General features: G+C 36.4%; 1 protein-coding gene across 2 annotated transcripts; it reads right to left on the bottom strand.

Annotated features, from left to right (window-relative positions):
* Nucleotides 1–1,545: 1,545 nt before the first annotated feature.
* Nucleotides 1,546–8,859, bottom strand: LOC122294894 (probable receptor-like protein kinase At1g49730). Of its 2 annotated transcripts, none has more exons than XM_043103876.1 (7): nucleotides 8,489–8,859; nucleotides 5,607–5,874; nucleotides 4,945–4,997; nucleotides 4,807–4,874; nucleotides 2,207–2,296; nucleotides 2,008–2,077; nucleotides 1,546–1,916 (listed from the first exon to the last, which is right to left on the bottom strand). In XM_043103876.1, the coding sequence occupies exons 1-7, from the start codon at nucleotides 8,556–8,558 to the stop codon at nucleotides 1,609–1,611; spliced, it is 927 nt and encodes a 308-aa protein (XP_042959810.1). In that variant the 5' UTR covers nucleotides 8,559–8,859; the 3' UTR covers nucleotides 1,546–1,608. The 2 variants fall into 2 exon arrangements, with proteins under 2 accessions (XP_042959810.1, XP_042959811.1); XM_043103877.1 differs by having other exon boundaries at nucleotides 5,607–5,862; nucleotides 8,489–8,857.
* Nucleotides 8,860–20,777: the final 11,918 nt, after the last annotated feature.

Genomic DNA, 20,777 nt, shown 5'->3' with positions numbered 1-20,777 from the left:
GACTAAAGACTGACATAATACTAGATTTTATTTTATTTTATTCTTTAACTTTATAAGAGCAATTAAAGACTCATCTCATTGAATATCATGATATATCATAACTCTTTGTTATTTTGTGACAAATGGGAGAGAATAGTGTACCTAACTTAAAGGAGTTGGATGATAGATATAGAGGAGAATATTTTTTGAGTCTATTCGTGTGGACATATTTTTTTGGCCAAAATGATTTCCAAAGCTTGTTAGGTGAAGAGATCGAGTTGGTGCTCATTGTAAAACTATAGAAAGACAGGTAGTTTGGAGTTGCCAGGATGTAAAGATCGAGTATGATACTTGTGGTGTTGCAAGTCAGATTTACTTGCTTCAAGGGTCTTCTAAGTGTTTGTAAAATGGTTGTAATCAACAAAATTTTATTAGTGAATTTTAGGTAGTGGTTTACATCTAAAGTAGTTTTAGATTTTACAAATGTTCTTCAAATGAGTTTCTCATTTCATTACCAAAATTGATGTTTTGATTATTTGTTATACGATTGATTGATTGATTACTTGATTATTAATTTAAATGGTCTAATAAATTTAAAAAAGATGTATTCATCCTCTTGAGGTGTATTTGAGATTTGAACCCCTAATTTTTTAAGTATGTGTGTGTTCATATTAATAAAATAAAATAAAAAATATATTCACGACCTAGCAATTTAAATTATCATCTATTGAGTTGATGTTTTAAAAGTTGATTGGATTAAAAAATCCCTTTTTTTATTGAATAAATTTATAATTAAAGTAACTTTAATTTAATAATTATTTTTATATTTTTTTAATAATTTTTTTAATATTTTTTACTTAAAAAAATAATAATTTTGCAGGAGCTTGAAGTGATAGAGCCAAGCTTCAACGCTTAAGCACACTGACCATATAATGTATAATATGTAGTGTGTGAAAATGATAAATATACATATATTTATAATAGTAAGAATTGTACGAAATATAAGGAATGACACACTGAAGTCTGGATCCCAGTTGAGATCTGGCTCATCAAGAATTTGACAAAAATGTGGAATTGCTAGAGGCGATCAACTCAAAAAGTTCTTTCATTAGCTACTGAAATGAAGACACTGGAGAAAATAAAGTATCAAATACCACAAAATATTTCAACCAGATTTTGTTTTGTATCCCTTCTGTTCCTAGGAATTAAAGGTCATGGGTGCAAACAAAAGAAACATCCAGAGGGGCTATAACAGCAGATTGAAACTTTATAATGATCTTGATTACCCAGGCATGACTCAATATCCTGGGTTGATTTGGTTATACAAAATCAAATTATCTCATCCCATCTCATATAACCATTATAACTTTTTAAAATTTCTACATAATATAATAAATAGTTCAACTTTTTCAAATTTCAAAATAAAAATAATATTAAAAAATAATATTATAACAATATTTCTTTCAATTTTCAACAATATATCTCATCTAATCTCTACAAACTTTGTAACCAAACGAGGCCTAAACAACAAAAGACTATTTCCGTGGGAAGTTGTGACCCTACATCAAAATAAAAACATTTAACAATAAATATGGAAATTTCCTGTGGAATAATTCAAGAGTGCTAATATTATGCATGCGGAACATCCACCTTCTGCTGGAGATAATGAAGTACATGCAGAACAGAAAACATTGGCTTATCCCTAGATTTAATACACAATTTTGCTACAGCTAGTAGGTTTCTAAGCTCCCTGGAATCATAGTTATTTCCGAGATCTGGGTCTATCATCCTATGCATGGAACTAGCAAAACGAGAACCTTGGATCCACTGGATAAGATCAGCGTGACCTCCCTTTTCTGAAGACTGACCAGTAACAAGCTCAAGAATCAACACGCCAAGTTGAAGTATAACGTTACCACGCTCCTGAGCCATACATTCTGCAAAAAATGGATAAAATAGACAACTACGGATGAAAACTGAGAAATCAAGTGTCGGGAAGTTGTTGCATGGATAAAAACAGAAAAATACCTTCCGAACACGAGGCATGGGGCATTGTGAGGTAATCTTCACAAGAACAAAGAAGGCCGACTTCAGATAGCTGTGACAAGCATATTTTAGTAACAAAATTTGACAGAAAATTGCCTTCTACTCATCTTTTGACTTAAATGTTCTAAGGTAAATTATTTATTAGAATCAAATAAAGAAAATAGAATTACTATATCCATACTTTTGCTGTGAAGTTTTCATCTAACATGATATTACTTGAGCTAATGGAGAAATGATACATTGGCGGGTCACTGAAGAGAAGCAAATATTCCTGCAATGTAAATCATCATAATTACTGAGATGCCCTTGTAAAGCAATGCATATACAGTGACTTCCTATACATCTATGAAAAGAAAAAGATGGTTTCATATACCATGTAGGGAATCTCAGGTGATCATTGATCAATGCATACAGACCTAATAATATAGAAATTTTAATCTCAAGTATCCACATGGATTGGAATTGTCTAACCAGAGGCAGGATTACCCTAAAAGGACCCAGAGCATTTATACAACGGAAAGTAATCTATTGCCCCTTGAAGGATCAACAGTTGGCACAACAGATGATTGTCATTGAAATTTTAAATACTTAATAAAAATTAACCTCTCAAGAAAGTATATAACTGCTTCTCATACAAAATTTAGAATTCCATATGAAGAGCACAGAAAAATGTTGAAAAAAATCTTCAAAGTAAAGGGCTTATTTCCAGCTCCAATTCCTGTTTTACTATCTGGAGATTTGACGGCTACAAATGGACAAATTCAACTTAGTCTTTGGTAAGAATATGAGCTTGTGTTGACAAGAATTGTTCTATACTACCACATCACTTCCTTCCGAAACACTTAAGTGTAAAGCAGCATTACTGTGTGAGGAGGGTATATTAGCAGATTATAGGTATGGGTACTAGTCCAAAGGAGGAAAGCTCCCTCTTATGCTTAGTTCTTTATAGATCTTACTACCTTCACCATTTCACACAACAGCAAAGAGAACTGGAAAGATGTACTGGAATTTCTTTTTCATGTCAAAACTTATTTATTTATGGGTTAAAATGGGAAGAAGTTGAGTTTGAGCCACGAATATGAATTTTATGTTAGCAGATACAATCCCAAATATGTATAGGATTGAAACAATTACCTTAACCTTCACCCCATGTTTACAGGGGAAGAAAATGTGCTTGGTCCAATTGTTTCACAGTGAAAGGAGATGTTGGGTTCAAATACCATAAGCCAGAGAAGTATAGCAAGAGGTGCTCATTGCCGTGGTCTTCCAGAAATTATTTTTCAAGGGTGCTAATATTTTTCCTGGGTGGATAAGTACACACACACAGTGGTGGACCCACATTACACTTACTGGGGGCCATTGCCCCCCCCCCCCCAAAAAAAAACTTTTTGAAAACATAAAATGCCCCCTATATTTTATACATAATTCTAAAAATATATAAAATGGCCCCCCCCCAAAAAATTTATAATCTCCATATGCTCTCTAAAATCTTCTGAAATATATACCTAGAAATGCCTCTCTCCAACTTTTTCCTTATAGTCCCTAAATTTTGTATAATTTCTATATATTATCTATTTTCAAGGATGTGGCCTCTCCAAAATTAAAATTAAAACTAAGTTTAGGAGAAATAATAAACTTATTAATAATGATCACAAATTTTTTTGTTATACAATATTGGGTTTCTTAATATGGAATCCAAAATGAAAATACAAGAAAAACTATATAAAAAATAGTTTGCAGTTATGTTTTTATGATTTTTCAATCTCTTTTTAATTTACATAAGAGAAATGATGTTTGCAATCCTAAGATATGCAAGTTCCGCCCACTCCCTTTAAAAAAAGTAGGTAAATCTAGGACCCACATGAAAAAAATCATTTTTTTAATGATGGACCTCACTTTTTTTTTTCATAATGAGTGCGTAAGTGCGTAGAGCTTGCACACCCTAAGACTGTATCTAGCATTACTCTTTGTATAAATGGGTCACACAGTAAAAAAGTCCCCCCCCTGCCGCCCAAAAAAAAAAAAAAAAAAAAACACAATTGCTGGTTCCACCACTGCACACACACACACTCATATTTGGTTGAGAGTGTATAACTTGTATGGGATGGTGCTAATATGCCTTCCCATTGTCCCATTACTTGACTAATCTGCATATCCATGCAATCGAAGTGAAAACTAATTTTTCTGATTCTGCCATCCAAATTCATGCCCGTGACAGATCTTTCTTTAATGTGCAAAATTTGAGGCTCAGAAGTAGATATGTAATGAGGATATTCCGGCCAGTTTCAACCACCACTTTTGGAAGAGCTTCAGTGATTAGTTTTCTGGGGATTTAACTGCTTTTCACCAATCCCTTTGTGCATTATCAACTACAGGTCTATGAATGCAGCATCAAAGATAATGCTTCAACTAAACTCATTTTGGTTCCTAGACTGGGAATTTAGTAAAATCTCTGAGATTTCCAGAATACTCTCTGATATGAGATATTACCTCTCAAGTTCTTGCTTCTTGAGTGAACCTTTAGCACCTTTTGATTTACTTATTTTTTGTTTTCGGGGGGATGGAGAGAGTTTGTAGGAATCTTAGGTTGTATTTGGATAGTGAGGTGATATCAGATATTCTATGAATAGAAGTGAAAAAGTAATGATAAAATATTAAATAATTGTAAATAGTAGTGAAAAGTAATGATAAAATAATTAATAGTAGTAGAGAACACTCCACTGCCCTAACGGAGCCTTAGAGTGACTTTTGACAAGAAAATTTCATGAATGTACAACTTACCAATGCAGCTGCTACGCCAATGGCTATTTGTAGCCTTGTCCTCCAATTTAAGGGAGTTTTAAGAGGATCTGCAGCGAGCCAATTGTTAAAATCACATCATATTTTGCAAAATCTTACAAATATTGCTCTAACAGTTACCACTAAGATGCTCCTTCAAGCTTCCGTTTTCTACATTGTCAAAAACTAACAACCTGTACAGAGTTAAAAAAGGTACAAGCCAAAAATCAAATCTGCAAGCAGTAAAAGAAAATTAAAATTGCATATTAAACTCTCTAAGCATACTCTAGCTGATTCATAATTAAAAGAACATCCACAATCACAGAGTCATTCTATGTTCTACTATGTGTGCATGAGTACCATAAGATGTCTTTTTTTTTTTTTTTTTTTTTTTTTTTCCCCTTAAATTAACCCATAGAGAAACCTTCATGATGCACTAGCATTTCATAGGCTGTGAAGCAAGTCCTAAACTAAATCCCATCTATGATGAAGACTCTACTATCTCTGGATCCAGTTAAACAGAAAATTAGGCACTACATGGTTAGGTATATTAGGGTTGCCCAAAATGTGTTTTCACTAGTCTTATTTTTCGTTTATGAGGAGGGTATACCTCTTTATTCTTTTTGTTGGTCCACTAGAGGCCCAACAAGTTTTTGGGATGGAGACAGTAATCCCACAAGTCTACTTGAATTGACATCCCAAGCTCGAAATTCATGACTGTCTTTTGTTACCAAGTGATACTTTTTGCTCTTAATAAGGGGGAATTATTGTCAAACCATTTGAAAAAAAACTAGGTAATAAACCTTTTTTGTCCAGTGGAAAACCCCCTGAGTTGAAGAAGGTGGCGGTGATGCAAGCGGCCTAGGAGTTGCAACTCTCTGTAGAAGACATCTTTTCCTTGATTAAAGCCTCTTACTTCTTTTACCAAAGCAACCCCACCATCTTGAAATTTTGCCTTATAAGCTGTTCTATGAGAATCCGTATAAATGATTCTGTGAAAACCATCTGTTGCCTTCTTTATATCCTTGTAAGAAAAGTACCTCACAAATAATATTGGACCTAGAATGAGAACTAAAGGGAGTTATATACAAGAATTTTCCATAGATACATATCTATTAAACAACTTGGATCAAACAAAATGCAATAAATGTTCATTAATGCATACTTTTCACTTTTCTGGATTCAATATAAAAAGTAGCACAAAGTAAAACAACATGGCTATTAAATATTTAACGTAACAATGAATGTATTGAAGCAAAGGAAACAAATGCAGCACCGTTATAGTAATTGTAAAGTGTATTTTCACTGGCTGAGGGTACCGATATGGATCTTGTAGGGTACCATGGAAACTGTGTTAACTTTTACTTTCTAATTTGTCTTCCTCGCTCACATTATCATTTAGAACCAAAACTCTTTCGGATCTTGTTGTTAAAATAGAATCATGACAAATCCAGATTCATTGGTGGCAAAGGCATTGAAAGCAAGGTATTTCCCAGATACTTCTTTTTTACAATCTGATTTTCCTGCTCATTCCTCTTATGTTTGGAGGAGTTTATGTGCTGCAAAGGAAATTTTAAGAAAAGGGTGTTATTGGAGAATTGGGTGTGGGGAACGTATTAATGTGTGGTCTGATTGATGGATTTCTTCTAGGGCAGAACCTCTTGGGGTTCCATGCTCTAATTTACTGCCTTCAGATGCTTCAGTGGGTTTGTTATTTGATGCACAAGCTAAGCAGTGGCATGCTGATTTGATACAAATAGTTTTTTCACCTGATGTGGCAGTTTCCATTTTAAAAAATCCTTTACATTTTTAGGCTGTGGATAAATTTGTTTGGGGAGAAAATAAGAGTGGACAATACACTGTCAAATCTGGTTATCATTTTGGTTTGGGCCTTCATTCACAATTAAATCAGATGGATAGTTTGGAATCTGGAAGGTGTTCAAATTTCTGGAAAAAATTGTGGCAGTTGGATCTTCCTCCAAAGGTCAAGAACTTTACATGGAGGGCTAGCCGAAATAGTCTACCCACAAAGCTAAACCTGATGAAGAGGGGTGTTTTGACAGAAAGTTTATGTGGAATTTGCAATGCTGAAATTGAGGATCAGCTTCATGCTTTGTGTTTATGCTCAAAGGTAACTCAGATTTGGCAATCTCGTTTTAGCCAATTGTTTTCTTGTTTCTCTACTGCAACATGCTTTGATGGATTAGTGTGGAATCTTATGGAAAATAATGTCTTTGGTTCCATTATTTATTACAATTGTTTGGGGTGTGTGGAAGTTTAGAAACCAAAGCTTATTTGAGACAACCAATGGCCCCATTGAAGTATGTGTTGATCATTGTATTGAGTATGTAGCTAGCTTTAATTTTATAAAGCAGGCTGGAGCAGTGGTGAGAAAAGAAAAGATTTTGTCATGGAAATTACCACCAGTTGATTATGTAAAGCTGAATTTTGATGGAGCTCTCTTTAGGGAGATGGGTAATGCTGGAGTGGGGATATGTCTTAGAGATGAAAAAGGGACTGTTTTGTTTGCTTCAAGTAGGAAGGAAGTTGGAGATTATTCAGTGGATGATATTGAAGTTTTAGCAGCATTAAGTGGGCTACAAATGATTTTACACATGGGATTTATAAAGTTACAACTGGAAGGGGACTCTTTGACGATTGTTGAAGCCATAAATTCTCAAAGTAGAAATTTTACATCTCAGGGGCCTTGGATAATGGAGGTTCAGCGTTATTACACTGTTTTCAGATGGTTGATGTCATTCATTTGGGAAGGCAAGCGAATGAGGCAGCACACCTCCTAGCTCAACATGCTAAATGGATAGAAGATACAAATCAATGGTGGCATTCTTATCCAGACTTTGTTTCTAATAGGGTGCTTATGGACTCTGAATTGTTGTAATTAGTAGTATCTTTTGTATGGTTTCTGGGATGGGATTTGTATTTCCTCTACTTTTTCATCTATGAATGAATGCAGTTTATCCAAAAAAAAAAGAATTATTCGTTTTCCTGTCCATTCGTACTCTGTCCACCTACAATTTGTGTAAATACCAAAAACTGGCTATCACGTTTAAATATAATTCTGAATTCAGATTCGAATGTGGAGATAGAGCTCAAAGTTACTCGTATCAAAGTCATTTTTTTTTTTTTATAATATTAAACTTTATTAATGTAAAGAAGGCGTAAGCTAGGTAAGCTGGGAGTATACATGTGAATACACCGTTTTAAGAAGTAGAAAAAGTTACAAGGAAATCATGGAAGCGGAGACCATTGAGACCATTCGTATCAAAGTCCTTCATACCACGATAGAGAAATTTCAAGATAATTCAGCTGAAATTAGGAGCTGTTACAACAAGCCGAGGTAAAATTCAACAAATTTAAGTTCACACACTAAACCAACGCCATATTACATTCAATGAGTGAGGTTGAAAGCATAGAATCCGTGCACTAAAGTCACAACAAAGTATTTTCTAGACAATTCATGGAACATCATCAGCAATTACACTAAGCCCATGTAGAATTCAATCAATAAAGTCTAAATCCAGCGACTCTCACAGACTCAACACCTTTATGTCACTGACTGAGCTTGAAAGCACGGAATTACCCATATTGTCTGAATCTATAATAAAAACTACCGTCACCTAAAAAAGCAGAAAGAAGCGAAAAAAGGGAGACGGAGTTGAACTACCATGGCGAGATTTGTGAAGCCAAGCGAGCAGGTGAAGCCTGAACCTACGGATCAAACGGTCCATGCCCATTTTGGAAGTTTGGTTTTGTGGGTTTTTGTGATCCAAGTAGAGCAGTGTGAACAGACGCAAAGTGAAATCTCATTGTCTTCTTTCCTTTACACAACGGATCACTTTCTTTTTACTTTTGTGGGGTATAGAAACAGATCATGGATGGGTAAAATAGTCATCTACTCTGTCAATACCACGACCAACTACTACAGTTGGACCCTTGGTACCAGGCGGAGGAGGCTTCACTTCACCTCTCCTGGCATTACAACCGTAAAGGACACGCATGAGAGAAGTACTCGATGAATAAAATCTATCATGTAAAATGAAGGACGCCTGCCGCCTCCATCTCTTAGGAGCGGAGGGACTGGGCTATGACTTCATCAGGGCCTTCGATAAGCCCATTTATGGCTCCTTTGAAACCAGAGTTGGGTCCTTTTTTTCCCAGCTTTTCTTTTTTCCATTTCAGGTCCTAGTTGTTTTTTAAAGTTGTACAGGCTTAATTTTTTTTAATTTAAAATAATTTAAGAAAAGCTTTTATGAGTGAGTAAGCAGCCAAAAGATAATGCTACAAATATACAGAGTGATGAAATCAGATTATATAAAAAGGAAAAAAAAAGCCGAAAAGAAAATGTAAAATCTAAGAAGGACCACAACACAGTACATGACTACAAACCCTTCAAATATACAATCCCAATTGATGAAACCAGATTATACTGAAATTTGTCCAAAACCCATTCGGCACTGACTTCATATTGTACAGAATCTAGGTTGACAACCCACTGCCAACAGCATGCAGAATTTAGATTAAAAAAGCTATAATGTAAAGTACAACTAATGTTACATACAGTCGTGGAGTGCATAAGCACTATGTAATTTCTTTAAAAAAAGTAGAATTTACTATTAAAAAATTAATTAATTTTTTATAAATCTTATATTTATTTATTTTTTTAAAATAATTATATAGCGCTTATATATTCACGACTGCCACTATCAATTTTATTAAGACTAGGATAATTGGTTCATACTAGATAAGCTTAGAGCCTCTTAAGTTTTATTAAGGTTGGCTAAACATTCTTATTGGGCTCATAGATCCAATATCTTATTTTAAAGCCATCGATGTTTTGCAAAGGGTGCTTGATGGCGTTAGTAGTGACCCATATTTTAGGAAAGCTCAGTTGAAGCTTTATCGGATAGTTTGAAGGTCCCAAAAACTATTATGGTTGGTTAAGGAATTTTAGTGAGCCCAGTAAAACCCATTCAATATTGTTCTAAAAAAAACAAAAAAAAAAACAAAACCATTCAATACTCATTAGATGAATTGACCCATATTTAAAGCGAAATAGGCAAATTATTTTAAAAGTCCATACCTGCCGATTGCTTTACACGGGAAGGACCATTACATTTTAGTCTGAACGAGGACAAAACTTGTCTTACAAAGGGGGAAGAGTGATTATGGTGAATTCAGGATTTGAGGAAAAGATACTTGCAGAATCTCATTCATCGCCAGATTCAGTACACTCATGGAGTACAAAAATATATCAAGACTTGAAGAAGGATTTTTTTATGGGAATGAATTGAAATAGGACATCACCCACTTCATGGAAAGGCGGGACACTTGTAGGCAAGTATAAGAGATTTGTTGGAAACTTACAGCCCTTGCCCATTTCAGAATGGAAGTGAGAGGACATAACTATGGATCTCATTGTAGGATTACCCTGAACCTTAGGCAATAAAAACGCGATTAGGGTAATCATAGATAGGCTGACCAAAAGAACCAATTTTTTCCCATTACTACCATAAATGCTTTAGGAAAGTTGACTTGACTATTTGTTAAGGAAATAGCTAGGCTTCACGCTTTGCCTAAAACTATAGTGTCAGATTGTGATCTAAGGTTCATGAACCATTTCTAGAAGATATTATAAACGGCAATGGGCATTAAGTTAAGATGTAGTGCCTACCAACCCCAGACTGATGGACAATTAGAGAGGACAATCTAGACACTAGAGGATATGCCAAGTACATATTGGGTTTCAAGGGCTCTTGGAAAATCCATGTCCTATTCGTTGAGTTTGCTTATAAAAACAGCTATTAGGCAACTATCCAGATGCCCCATGTGACGCCCCCAAATCCCCACGCACGGACACGGGGAAATCGAGACGTCCGGATGATGACATCACGGGTCACCACCCTATCGACGTGTGCCAAGTGTGTGTGTAAGCAACGAATGTGCACGAGAAACACGCAGCGGATAGCAAAGTCAATAACTAAATACCATAATTTTTCTTAATTTAATACAAAGCAATTTAAAACATACATAATAAAATATTACAAAATACAAATATATTTTCAAAGCCGAAAACAAAGCATAGACTTTAACTCAGCACTCCGGCAGAGTCGCATCCTCGGGGTCAGCCTCCTCCTCTTTCTCGAACTCTGTACCAAAATCTACGGAACTAAAAATGGTGCCGCAGGTAAGTAAAATCCAAACACCACTAGATAAAAACATATAAAACTCAAATAATATGCATGAAAGAAAAATCAATGCACATGACCCGTAAAGCCACATCTTTCCACGCACGCCAAAAACCCATTTGGCCCAAAAACATATCGATTAAAACCAAGTCTCGCCATTATCCCAGATAATGGCCCAAACCACCATTTTTCCAGAAAATGGATCACAAAGCCTCAAAGCCAAACCTCATCATTTTCCCAGAAAATAGCCCGCATCCGATGACGGGAAGGAAAAAAGAGAAGAAGTAGCACACGGGGAGAGAGGAACCGGGGAAAAAGAAGAAGAAAAAGAAAGAAAAGAAAGAAAAGAAGGAAAAGAAAAAAGGAAAAGGAAAAAAGAAAAAGAGAAAGAAAAGAAAAGAAAGAAAAGAAGGAAAAGAAAAAAGGAAAAGGAAAAAAGAAAAAGAGAAAGAAAAGAAATGAGGTCCAATCCTCATTCCGAAAATCAAAAACAGATTTGCCGAAATCGATATTAAAAACAGTAAAACGACAAAATAAATTAAACACAACATCAAATAAATTAAAAACTAATTTAAAATACATTAATTTAAAATAAATAAACCAATATATTAATTAAATTAAAAACAACTCTTCAGTAAAAATACAAGTAAAAGCGGGTCATCACATCCTCCCCCCTTAAAAATAAATTTCGTCTTCGAAATTTGTAAGATCAAACACCAGCGCCAAAAAGATACAAGATACAACTTTGAACATAATTGAGAGATACCTATCATCGATAACTCCCAACAAACCCAATGGTTATTATCTTCTTACCATAAATTACTAATATCAACGACGTCTCTGCTTTACCTTCCAAACTTTCATCCCATTCCAACTTTGGTAACCTAATAGCCACTTCCAAAGTTAACCATCCATAAACCAAATTGCACGACCAAAAGATTAATCTCCCATTAAAACTTCGAATCACTACTAATCCTTCAAAATCAACACAAAATTTGAACTTTTAAAAATCTTAAAAAATCATGCTTTCCTGCGCACTCTGATAACTCACCAAAATACATAAAGGCTATATCCTCAAAAATTAATATCATGAAGTATAAGCTCAATCCACACCTAATCACAAGAAAACCTTTACCACTTTTCCATAGAAAGTCATATACTTCCAAAAACCACAAATCTCCACTCATTCCTTAGTTGGCCATCGCTGCCCCAAACGAAAATCAACATTCCACAAAAATACATCCATTAATTGATGACAGAAATCAGTACTAATCAACCTCTAGGCTCCAATTTGAAAACACATAACATCATCCCAAAATACACCTGTCTCTTCTAAAGATAAAGAACATCTCCAAAAGGCCCAAGTCCTTCCCGGCCAACCAACGAGAGCGCTTATAACTTCTATTCGATATCTCATACTTCAAACTCATTACCTAAATTATGAATAACATCTAATCTTGCAATAACTAACTCCTTATAAACTACCATAGACATCACCTAGACATAATTTAAACGCTTTTGGTAACTCACCCACCTACTTATACTCTCAAAAACTCTAGTTTTAGCACAACTAATTCCTTCAATAGCACTTCGCAAATAAATCTCAAGACAGACCATACTGTTTAAATCTTCAATCCATCAAAAACTATTAAACAACACTCATGGATCCTACTGCTTTATTACTTCATACACCACACATGGTGACCTAACGATCTCTTTTCAAGTTAAATAACCATACTCCCAATTCTCTCAACCGGATACTTGATCTCCAAAGAAAAGTATAGCCTCACAAATTTAAATTCCTATGATTTCAAGTCGTAATTGCTTCTCAAGATAAACACAACAGTCGTTTCAAACCATCATCCTAATGGGTAACACACTTCAACTGCACATTCCGTTCAACTTACCAAACAACTCAAAGCCAAAATCTCTTGAATTTAATATTACCACACAAATTCCTCTTCAACTCCTACCAAGCCAAAATAGATGAGACTAGGACCCGCACTCCCCGGAATCCATACGCACTTATCATTACTACTCATCGATCTCATGTACTCTTAGCCAACACAAAAAATCATTCAAACGTACAAGTGATCCATCATCACATTTCCATCACCTGGACTTATATCCTCAACTCAACAAGAATCATTCCTGAATCTACTCAACTTATATCCTTAAATCAGCAACTAGCCATTGCTTAAAGTTTGGTACCGAGAATGACCTTAAACCTGCTACGAATCCATTCCCAAAAGTCTACGGATCATATAGCCTCAAATTCAATCGTATTCAATACCAACACAAAATCTACTATTTCCAACACCCTGATGGACCTATATCTTTCAAATTGATAAAATCATTTCCTAAAATCTACTACTACAACCTCGAGTTAACAATAATTATTTCCTAAACTAGCTCAATATCTTCAATCCTCAAAGAAATACACGAACTAGATCATTACCTCCAATCCTCAAAGAAATCTACTCTAGAAAAATTTTCATATCAATAACTTAACTCTAATCAACCCCATTTTAATGGTTACAAACTAATCACTCACTAGAGTAGATCAAGCTACAGCATTAAGTCTGTAAAACTAAGAACTCAATTCTTATTATAAGTCAATCCTTCTATTCTGCAATTCTAAAACCTTAAATCAAATAAGAATCATCTTCCAGAACTTCTAAGATCAAAGAACTTACATCCCATAATAGAAAAAATCGACTCCCAAATCTTTCAAATTCTAAAACATTAATAGATAATAAATCATTTTCTGAAATTCTTAAGATTGGTGGCTTTAATCCAAAATATTTACCTTATAAGCTTGTAAAATCTAAAGCCCCAATTGCCACCAAATTACTCATCTGAATTACGAAATCTAAAACTCGAAATTTAATTATTCCCCCCCAAAGCTTGTCGAACCTAACACCTTAATTACTATAAACTTATTTTCCTAAAATCTATAAAGCCCCAAACTTTAAAACTTTGCTGAAACTTCATAAAATCTATCCTTGAAATTTGTTGAACTTACAACCTACTACGTTATAGACCATTTCATAAACTCCACGGAACCAAAGAACTCAATTATTCTACTTCCCTAAAAGATCACCCAGATCATGCCATTCTCTCCAAGCCTCGATAATATAAAAGAAACAAACCACACAAGGTGAGCAATATGTCCCACTTGGCCGCATTGGTAACACTGGGGTCCACCACTTAGCCGACACTCGCCCTCATGAGCTCTATTACAAATTCTGCAAATTGGCACCCGTCCTCCCATACGCACTCCCGAGGCTGCTTGTGGTTGAGTCCCGGTCCGCTGAACAAACTTCTGAGGCGAACCTGAACTACTTCCTTCACCAGTAAAACTCCGCCTCTTTTGTCCTGGAGGGGAGCCCATACTCAAATTATTCTCTCGCTTCACAAGAGTGGCCACATCCACTAAATCCTGAAAAGTGGATATCCGGTTGCCGACCACCATATGGTGTATATCAGGACGTAGACCCTCATGGAAACGCTCGGCTCGCATTTCCTCTGTGGCGATGAGGCGGGGAGCAAATCTCCCAAATTCTATAAATCTTCGGGCGTACTGTTCCACAGTCATGCTCCCTTGGAACAAGTTTGAGAACTCTCTTACTTTTTGCCGCCTTACGGAAGCGGGAAAGAAGCGATCATTAAATTCTTTCTTAAAGCGCTGCCAGGTCACAGCAGCAAAAGACCCCAAACCTTAAATAAAAGTCCCTTAAACATATCCTTCAAGTTCGTTGAACCTACACTCTCCTATACTATAGCCTCGTTACATAAATTCTACAAAACCTTGACCTCAATCATCTTGAGCGACTTAAAGCTAATTCCTCTCCTCATTGCTACGTGAGTTCCCACCTTACAAAGATTGCCTAAACTATGACATTCCCTTCAGACCTCAACATCATACAAACAAACCACATCGCTAAAAAAAAATTCAAGCCTACTACACTAAATGTTCATGCCTACTAATAATATCCTCGATTATACCGCCTTCCTGCCAGAACACAACCTTTGACCCCCTTTAAGAAAAATAAATAAAACCAACATAAAACCAAAACCAAAACCAAACCAGACAACAAGAACCAAAAAGAAACCAGCATGCAATAACATAACTAAATAAACAAATACAAGCAAACTAGCTCAAATAAATTCAAAACAAATAAAACAAATCAAATAACAACTTTACTTAACATAATTTTTAAAACACAACTTTAAAAACATTCTGGTACTACCTACGGGACATGTGATTTTACCCATAGCCAAACCGCTCTGATACACCTGTGACGCCCCCAAATCCCCACGCACGGACACGGAGAAATCGAGACGTCCGGATGATGACATCACGGGTCACCACCCTATCGACGTGTGCCAAGTGTGTGTGTAAGCAACGAATGTGCACGAGAAACACACAGCAGATAGCAAAGTCAATAACTAAATACCAGAATTTTTCTTAATTTAATACAAAGCAGTTTAAAACATACATAATAAAATATTACAAAATACAAATATATTTTCAAAGCCAAAAACAAAGCATAGACTTTAAATCAGCACTTCGGCGGAGCCACATTCTCAGGCTCAACCTCCTCCTCTTCCTCGAACTCTGCACCAAAATCTACAGAACCAAAAATGGTGCTGCAGGTAAGTAAAATCCAAACACCACTAGATAAAAACATATAAAACTCAAATAATATGCATGAAAGAAAAATCAATGCACATGACCCGTAAAGCCACATCTTTCCACGCACGCCAAAAACCCATTTGGCCCAAAAACATATCGATTAAAACCAAGTCTCGCCATTATCCCCGATAATGGCCCAAACCACCATTTTCCCAGAAAATGGATCACAAAACCTCAAAGCCAAACCTCGTCATTTTCCCAGAAAATGGCCCGCATCCGAAAACCATAAAAATGATCCAATTATGCATGCACCATGATCTCCCCTAGGGATCATCCGCACACCCTGGCTCTGTGCCACACTGCAGGTAACGACTACGCATGTGACGCCTAAACGAGCGATGTCCAGACTTGCACCCAGCGTGTACCTGGCCAGGCCATCCTCTAGTCCCCGCCACTCTAGGGACCACGGAGTCGACATTACAGTGTTACCATATCGTGCGATCTGGTTGTCGCCCTACGACAACCCAGGGGATGTCACTCAGTATTATCCACTCCTGAGTGACCAGAGGAGCTCCACCAAGATAATAACCCATCCCGGCTTGGGCTCGTGAGACACACGCACCCGAAACTCATTTACGCCGATAAAACTGGGTCTTTCTCAAATAAATAAAATATGCATGCATGCACCATGTAAATGCAATATCAATGCACAAAACAACCAACAAGCATAAATCAACAATCCAAGCAACTCCGTCCTCAAACCATCCGACCACCGAACTCCTCGGACTCAGTTCGAAATCAACCAACCAACAGCAAATATTTATTGAATGAGAAAAATATATTTAAATCTAAAAGTAAGATTTGGAAAATACTTACAGCGCTATATGGTATTTTTCAAAAGCTCGCCGCATTGCAAACGGAAGAAGAAAAGCAACGTAACAGTGTAATTTACACTGTTGTCGTGGGTAATAAATTACCCACTTTTGGACGGGGACAAACCAAGGCACGAAATTGATAAGGAAAGGTCTTGAGATATTTATGAAGCTAAGAAAAATGAGTTTTGGCCGTGGGTGGTGGTGGGAACGGCGGTCAAAGGCCAAAAAGGGGCTGAACGGAGTTGAGCTCGTGGGAGCTGCTCCGGCAACGGATCAGGGCCAGAAATGGGTGGTTTAGGTCGGCAAGAGGTAGGAGAAGAAGCTGTGAAGAGATAGTGGCTGGAGGTGGTGCGACGGAGCCAGAATCGGTGAAAAACCGTATGGCTTGGAGGAGCTCATGGTGGCTAACGGTGGCTCGGATGGAGGTGAAACTTGGTGGGGATGTTCACTAGTGAGAGGGGAAGAAAATTGGGTGGGTGGTGTAGGCCACGCCACTGGCGAGTGGCAGTTCTGGGCTACAAAAGCAACCGGCGAACAGGCAGGTGCAGTGACTTCCAGGGGCTCGTGGCGGCTAATGGCTGGTCCGATGCCTCTGAAAATTGGTGGAAATGATCTCTGGTAGAAGGGGACCTAAACGGTGGCAGGACGGCGGAGAACTGGGCAGTCAAAGGGGTGGCGACGGGAAGGAGAAAAGAGAAGAAGTAGCGCACGGGGAGAGAGGAACCGGGGAAAAAGAAGAAGAAAAAGAAAAGAAGGAAAAGAAAAAAGGAAAAGGAAAAAAGAAAAAGAGAAAAGAAAAGAAATGAGGTCCAATCCTCATTCCAGAAACCAAAAACAGATCTGCCGAAACCGATATTAAAAACTGTAAAACGACAAAATAAATTAAACACAACATCAAATAAATTAAAAACCAATTTAAAATACATTAATTTAAAATAAATAAACCAATATATTAATTAAATTAAAAATAACCCTTCAGTGAAAATACACATAAAAGAGGGTCATCACACCCCAACATGAGGTCTTATATGGAAGAAAGTGTAGATTGCCTTTATATTGGGAAGAGGTTGGAGAAACTAGAATAATTGGGCTAGAAATAATACAGGAGATGAGAGAGAAAGTTAAGCTCATATGGAAAAGGATGGCGATGGCTTAGAGCAAGCAAAAGCGCTATGCCGACGTGAGAAGAAGAGAGTTGACATTTGAAAAAGGTGATTTGATCTAACTCAAAGTATCACTTATGAAACATGTAAAAAGGTTTAGGCTGTTAGAGAAACTAAGGCCATGGTGTAACGACTCGAAAGAAATTTGATAGAAGAATTTCTTTAAACCTTATAAATGCCATGACATTCTAAAAGGATTTCACGAATCGAGTGCTTGATAGGCTTTAGATCATTGGCATGGTTAGATCCCAATTCACTATAGTGATAGAATTTTATTTCTATTTAATTAAGGCATTTAGGAGTATAATTTAATGAAATGAATTGTACCATTAGACTTGTATGAATATTTAGGATTTTATGGTATAATAAGAAGTTATGAATTTTTTGGGTGAATAGTAACCCTTCGATAGAGCGCCATTTGGTATCTATTTCAAACAGCTATCAAATTGCCATATAGGATGTCCAAATCCACTTAGGGTCACTAGAGATTTTTTTATTTGGACACATGGCACCATCCTAGCCATCCACATAGAAATCCTAGGACACTTGTCAAGAGGAGGACAAATTGTGTAAGAGATGGAGTGTCAATCAAGCTTCTCATCATGCTCTCTTACACCAATCACTATTACATCCAACCAAACCATTGTTGGTCAATTAAAAAAGGGTTTCAACCGTAATGAAACCCTAAACCACTGGAAGCGAACCAAAACTCTAAACCCCCTTGTGGAAGTTGAAACCCTAAATGATTCCCAAACCTTAATCATACTTGGTTTGGAAGTAGATGTTGTTTAGATAGTGAGTTGAGATAAGATGAGTTGTAATGAAAGTTAAAAGTTGAATATATTGTTAGAATATTATTTTTTAATATTATTATCATTTTGAGATTTGAAAATGTTGAATTATTTATTATATTTTGTGTAGAAATTTGAGAAAATTTAATGATTAGATGAGATAAGATGAAACACTTCCACTATCTAAAACGGGGTCACTTGGTTTAGTCACTTCCACAAGCATTTAACCACTCAATTACACACTCTTACACCCTCATGCACTCTTACATCTTTGTAATTTCATTTGACCAATAAAAGTTACATTTGGACCAAAACCTAAACAAAACCCTTACTATACCCCAAATGAAACCCCATTCGGTTTGCCCCTTGTTTGGTCCAGTCGAAACTACCATTTTACCCAATCTTCTTTAACAGTTTTTCTCCCCCTTAGAAGGCCATACCATGGTTGTCGTGCCACCTCATTTTTGCTGCCACCAATAGTGCTTTTGATGGCAATCAAACTTGACCCTTCAAGCCCCTCACCTACTTGGCCTGTAGCAGCAGAAAAACATCAACCCCTTCTTTCATTTTCTCTCCTCTTTTCATAAGCCACCCTCAACTCGCATGTCACTCACTCAACCGCCAATTCATGCCCTTCATCTGTACCCTAAGCCACCCTCATTTGCTTCCACACTTACACTTTTTCATCTATTTTTCCAAGTGCAAACTGAGAGAGCTAGAGAGAAACTTTTTTGTATAATTTTGCTTGCATTCTAGCTCTTTGTAAGTATTTTCCTTAGCTCAAGTCTCTTCCATTTTTTTTAGTAATTCTTCTAGGAGATTTGCTGGATGAAAGTTGGTATTGATGGTGGAAAGGTGAGGTTTTGGTGATCGTGATGAACTTTAGAAGTTTTGTGAAATTTTGGTGAAATGTTGTGTAGATTTGATTCGATGAAGTCTAGACACTTGATTATATGCAAGTTTATGGTATGATCAAAAGCATGTTAGGATTTTATAAAATTATTTTGCATGATTTTTAAAGTGGTAGAAACCGATTAATGCATTATCTTTGGTTTAGGTTGCGATTTTAGTTTTAGAATTTTGATTCTATGGCCAGTATTTTTATGAATTGTGGCGCCCTCAGCCCTCACTTAGGATTTGGCGGTGACTGAGATGCCGGGACATATAATACAAGGCTATACACCCCTCGTACATGACACATAATATACAATGCTCCTGGATATAGTAGCATTATGCAATAAACGTATAGTGAAAAAATAACAAAAGGTAAAATGATCTAAGCAATGCTGCAGGCAATTACATAGTACATGGTAGACTAAAAAAAAAACTTTTACCTAAATTTGTCATATCATTGATATCGTCAATCAAAAGATAGTCATCAAAACATAATATGAGTTTGTGTCTCCCAAAACATGGGATCAAATACTTCTCAAAATATATCTCAAGTCTCAAAACCCTTCCCCTTATTCTTCTAGTAAGATTGAAATCTCAAACTCCCATCCTCTTAATTCCTATCGAACCATCATGATCCAGACTCCAAAAAATTCGGTGCGATCACAGAGGCCCGGGAGGTAACAATGCCAAGTATGTGGCTATTTCCTTCGCATATGTCAAGGCTTTTGAGGCTTGTTCTGGAAAAGTAGATAGCTGGTCCATGTTCCAACAAAACTTGAGGTTCTTGGAGGGCTTGGTGAGTGTGGCATCAATCTTAGTCCCACTAATACTAGTTAAGATCTCCCTGAGAAGGGGACCCTGTACTTTAAGACATCTGTGGTGTAGTTATAAAGAGCTTGTACCGTATACTCATCTTCCACAATGGAACCATCTTCGTTCATAGTTCTGTGGAATTCGAAGTACCTAACACAACTTCAACCATTTTGGTTGGGAAATGATAGTGGAAATATTGCAACATTGAGATTTCAAGAAATCTCAGTAAATGATCACACAATATACCACAATTAACACAAGCATACAAGAGGTATATCAGGCAATGTGTGCATAGACATTTGACTCATAACTAAAACCGAATCATGCCTCATGCATTGTTCACTTTTGAAAACTTTTAACAGAGACTTAACATTTTTGGAAAAATAACTTTAATTTCTTTTCTTTCTTATTAACCTTAACAAAACTTGTCCTTTTTTTAGAATATCACAAGATTTGCATTGAGTGATCCATAAACATTGGGAGCTTTTTTACATGTTTAGAGAGTGGAAACAATACGGTTCCCCTTTGCACTGTGTGCTCTTGCTGGTTACTGCACGATCACCAGTCTGTACATCGTGATGACTACATCTTAA

This window comes from Carya illinoinensis, chromosome 14 (genome assembly GCF_018687715.1).
Source record: "Carya illinoinensis cultivar Pawnee chromosome 14, C.illinoinensisPawnee_v1, whole genome shotgun sequence".
Taxonomy (NCBI): domain Eukaryota; kingdom Viridiplantae; phylum Streptophyta; class Magnoliopsida; order Fagales; family Juglandaceae; genus Carya; species Carya illinoinensis.
This window is presented reverse-complemented; position numbering and strand designations above follow the sequence as displayed.

What these genes read in the sequence shown, in the direction of transcription:
- LOC122294894 (XM_043103876.1), bottom strand. Translation starts at nt 8,558, where the DNA reads ATGGGCATGGACCGTTTGATCCGTAGGTTCAGGCTTCACCTGCTCGCT. An exon ending in GCTTCACAAATCTCGCCATG is followed by an intron (nt 5,875 to 8,488) that starts GTAGTTCAACTC and finishes AACTCCCTTTAG; the next exon opens with TTCTCATTCTAGGTCCAATA. An exon ending in CCATGCCTCGTGTTCGGAAG is followed by an intron (nt 1,917 to 2,007) that starts GTATTTTTCTGT and finishes CATTTTTTGCAG; the next exon opens with AATGTATGGCTCAGGAGCGT.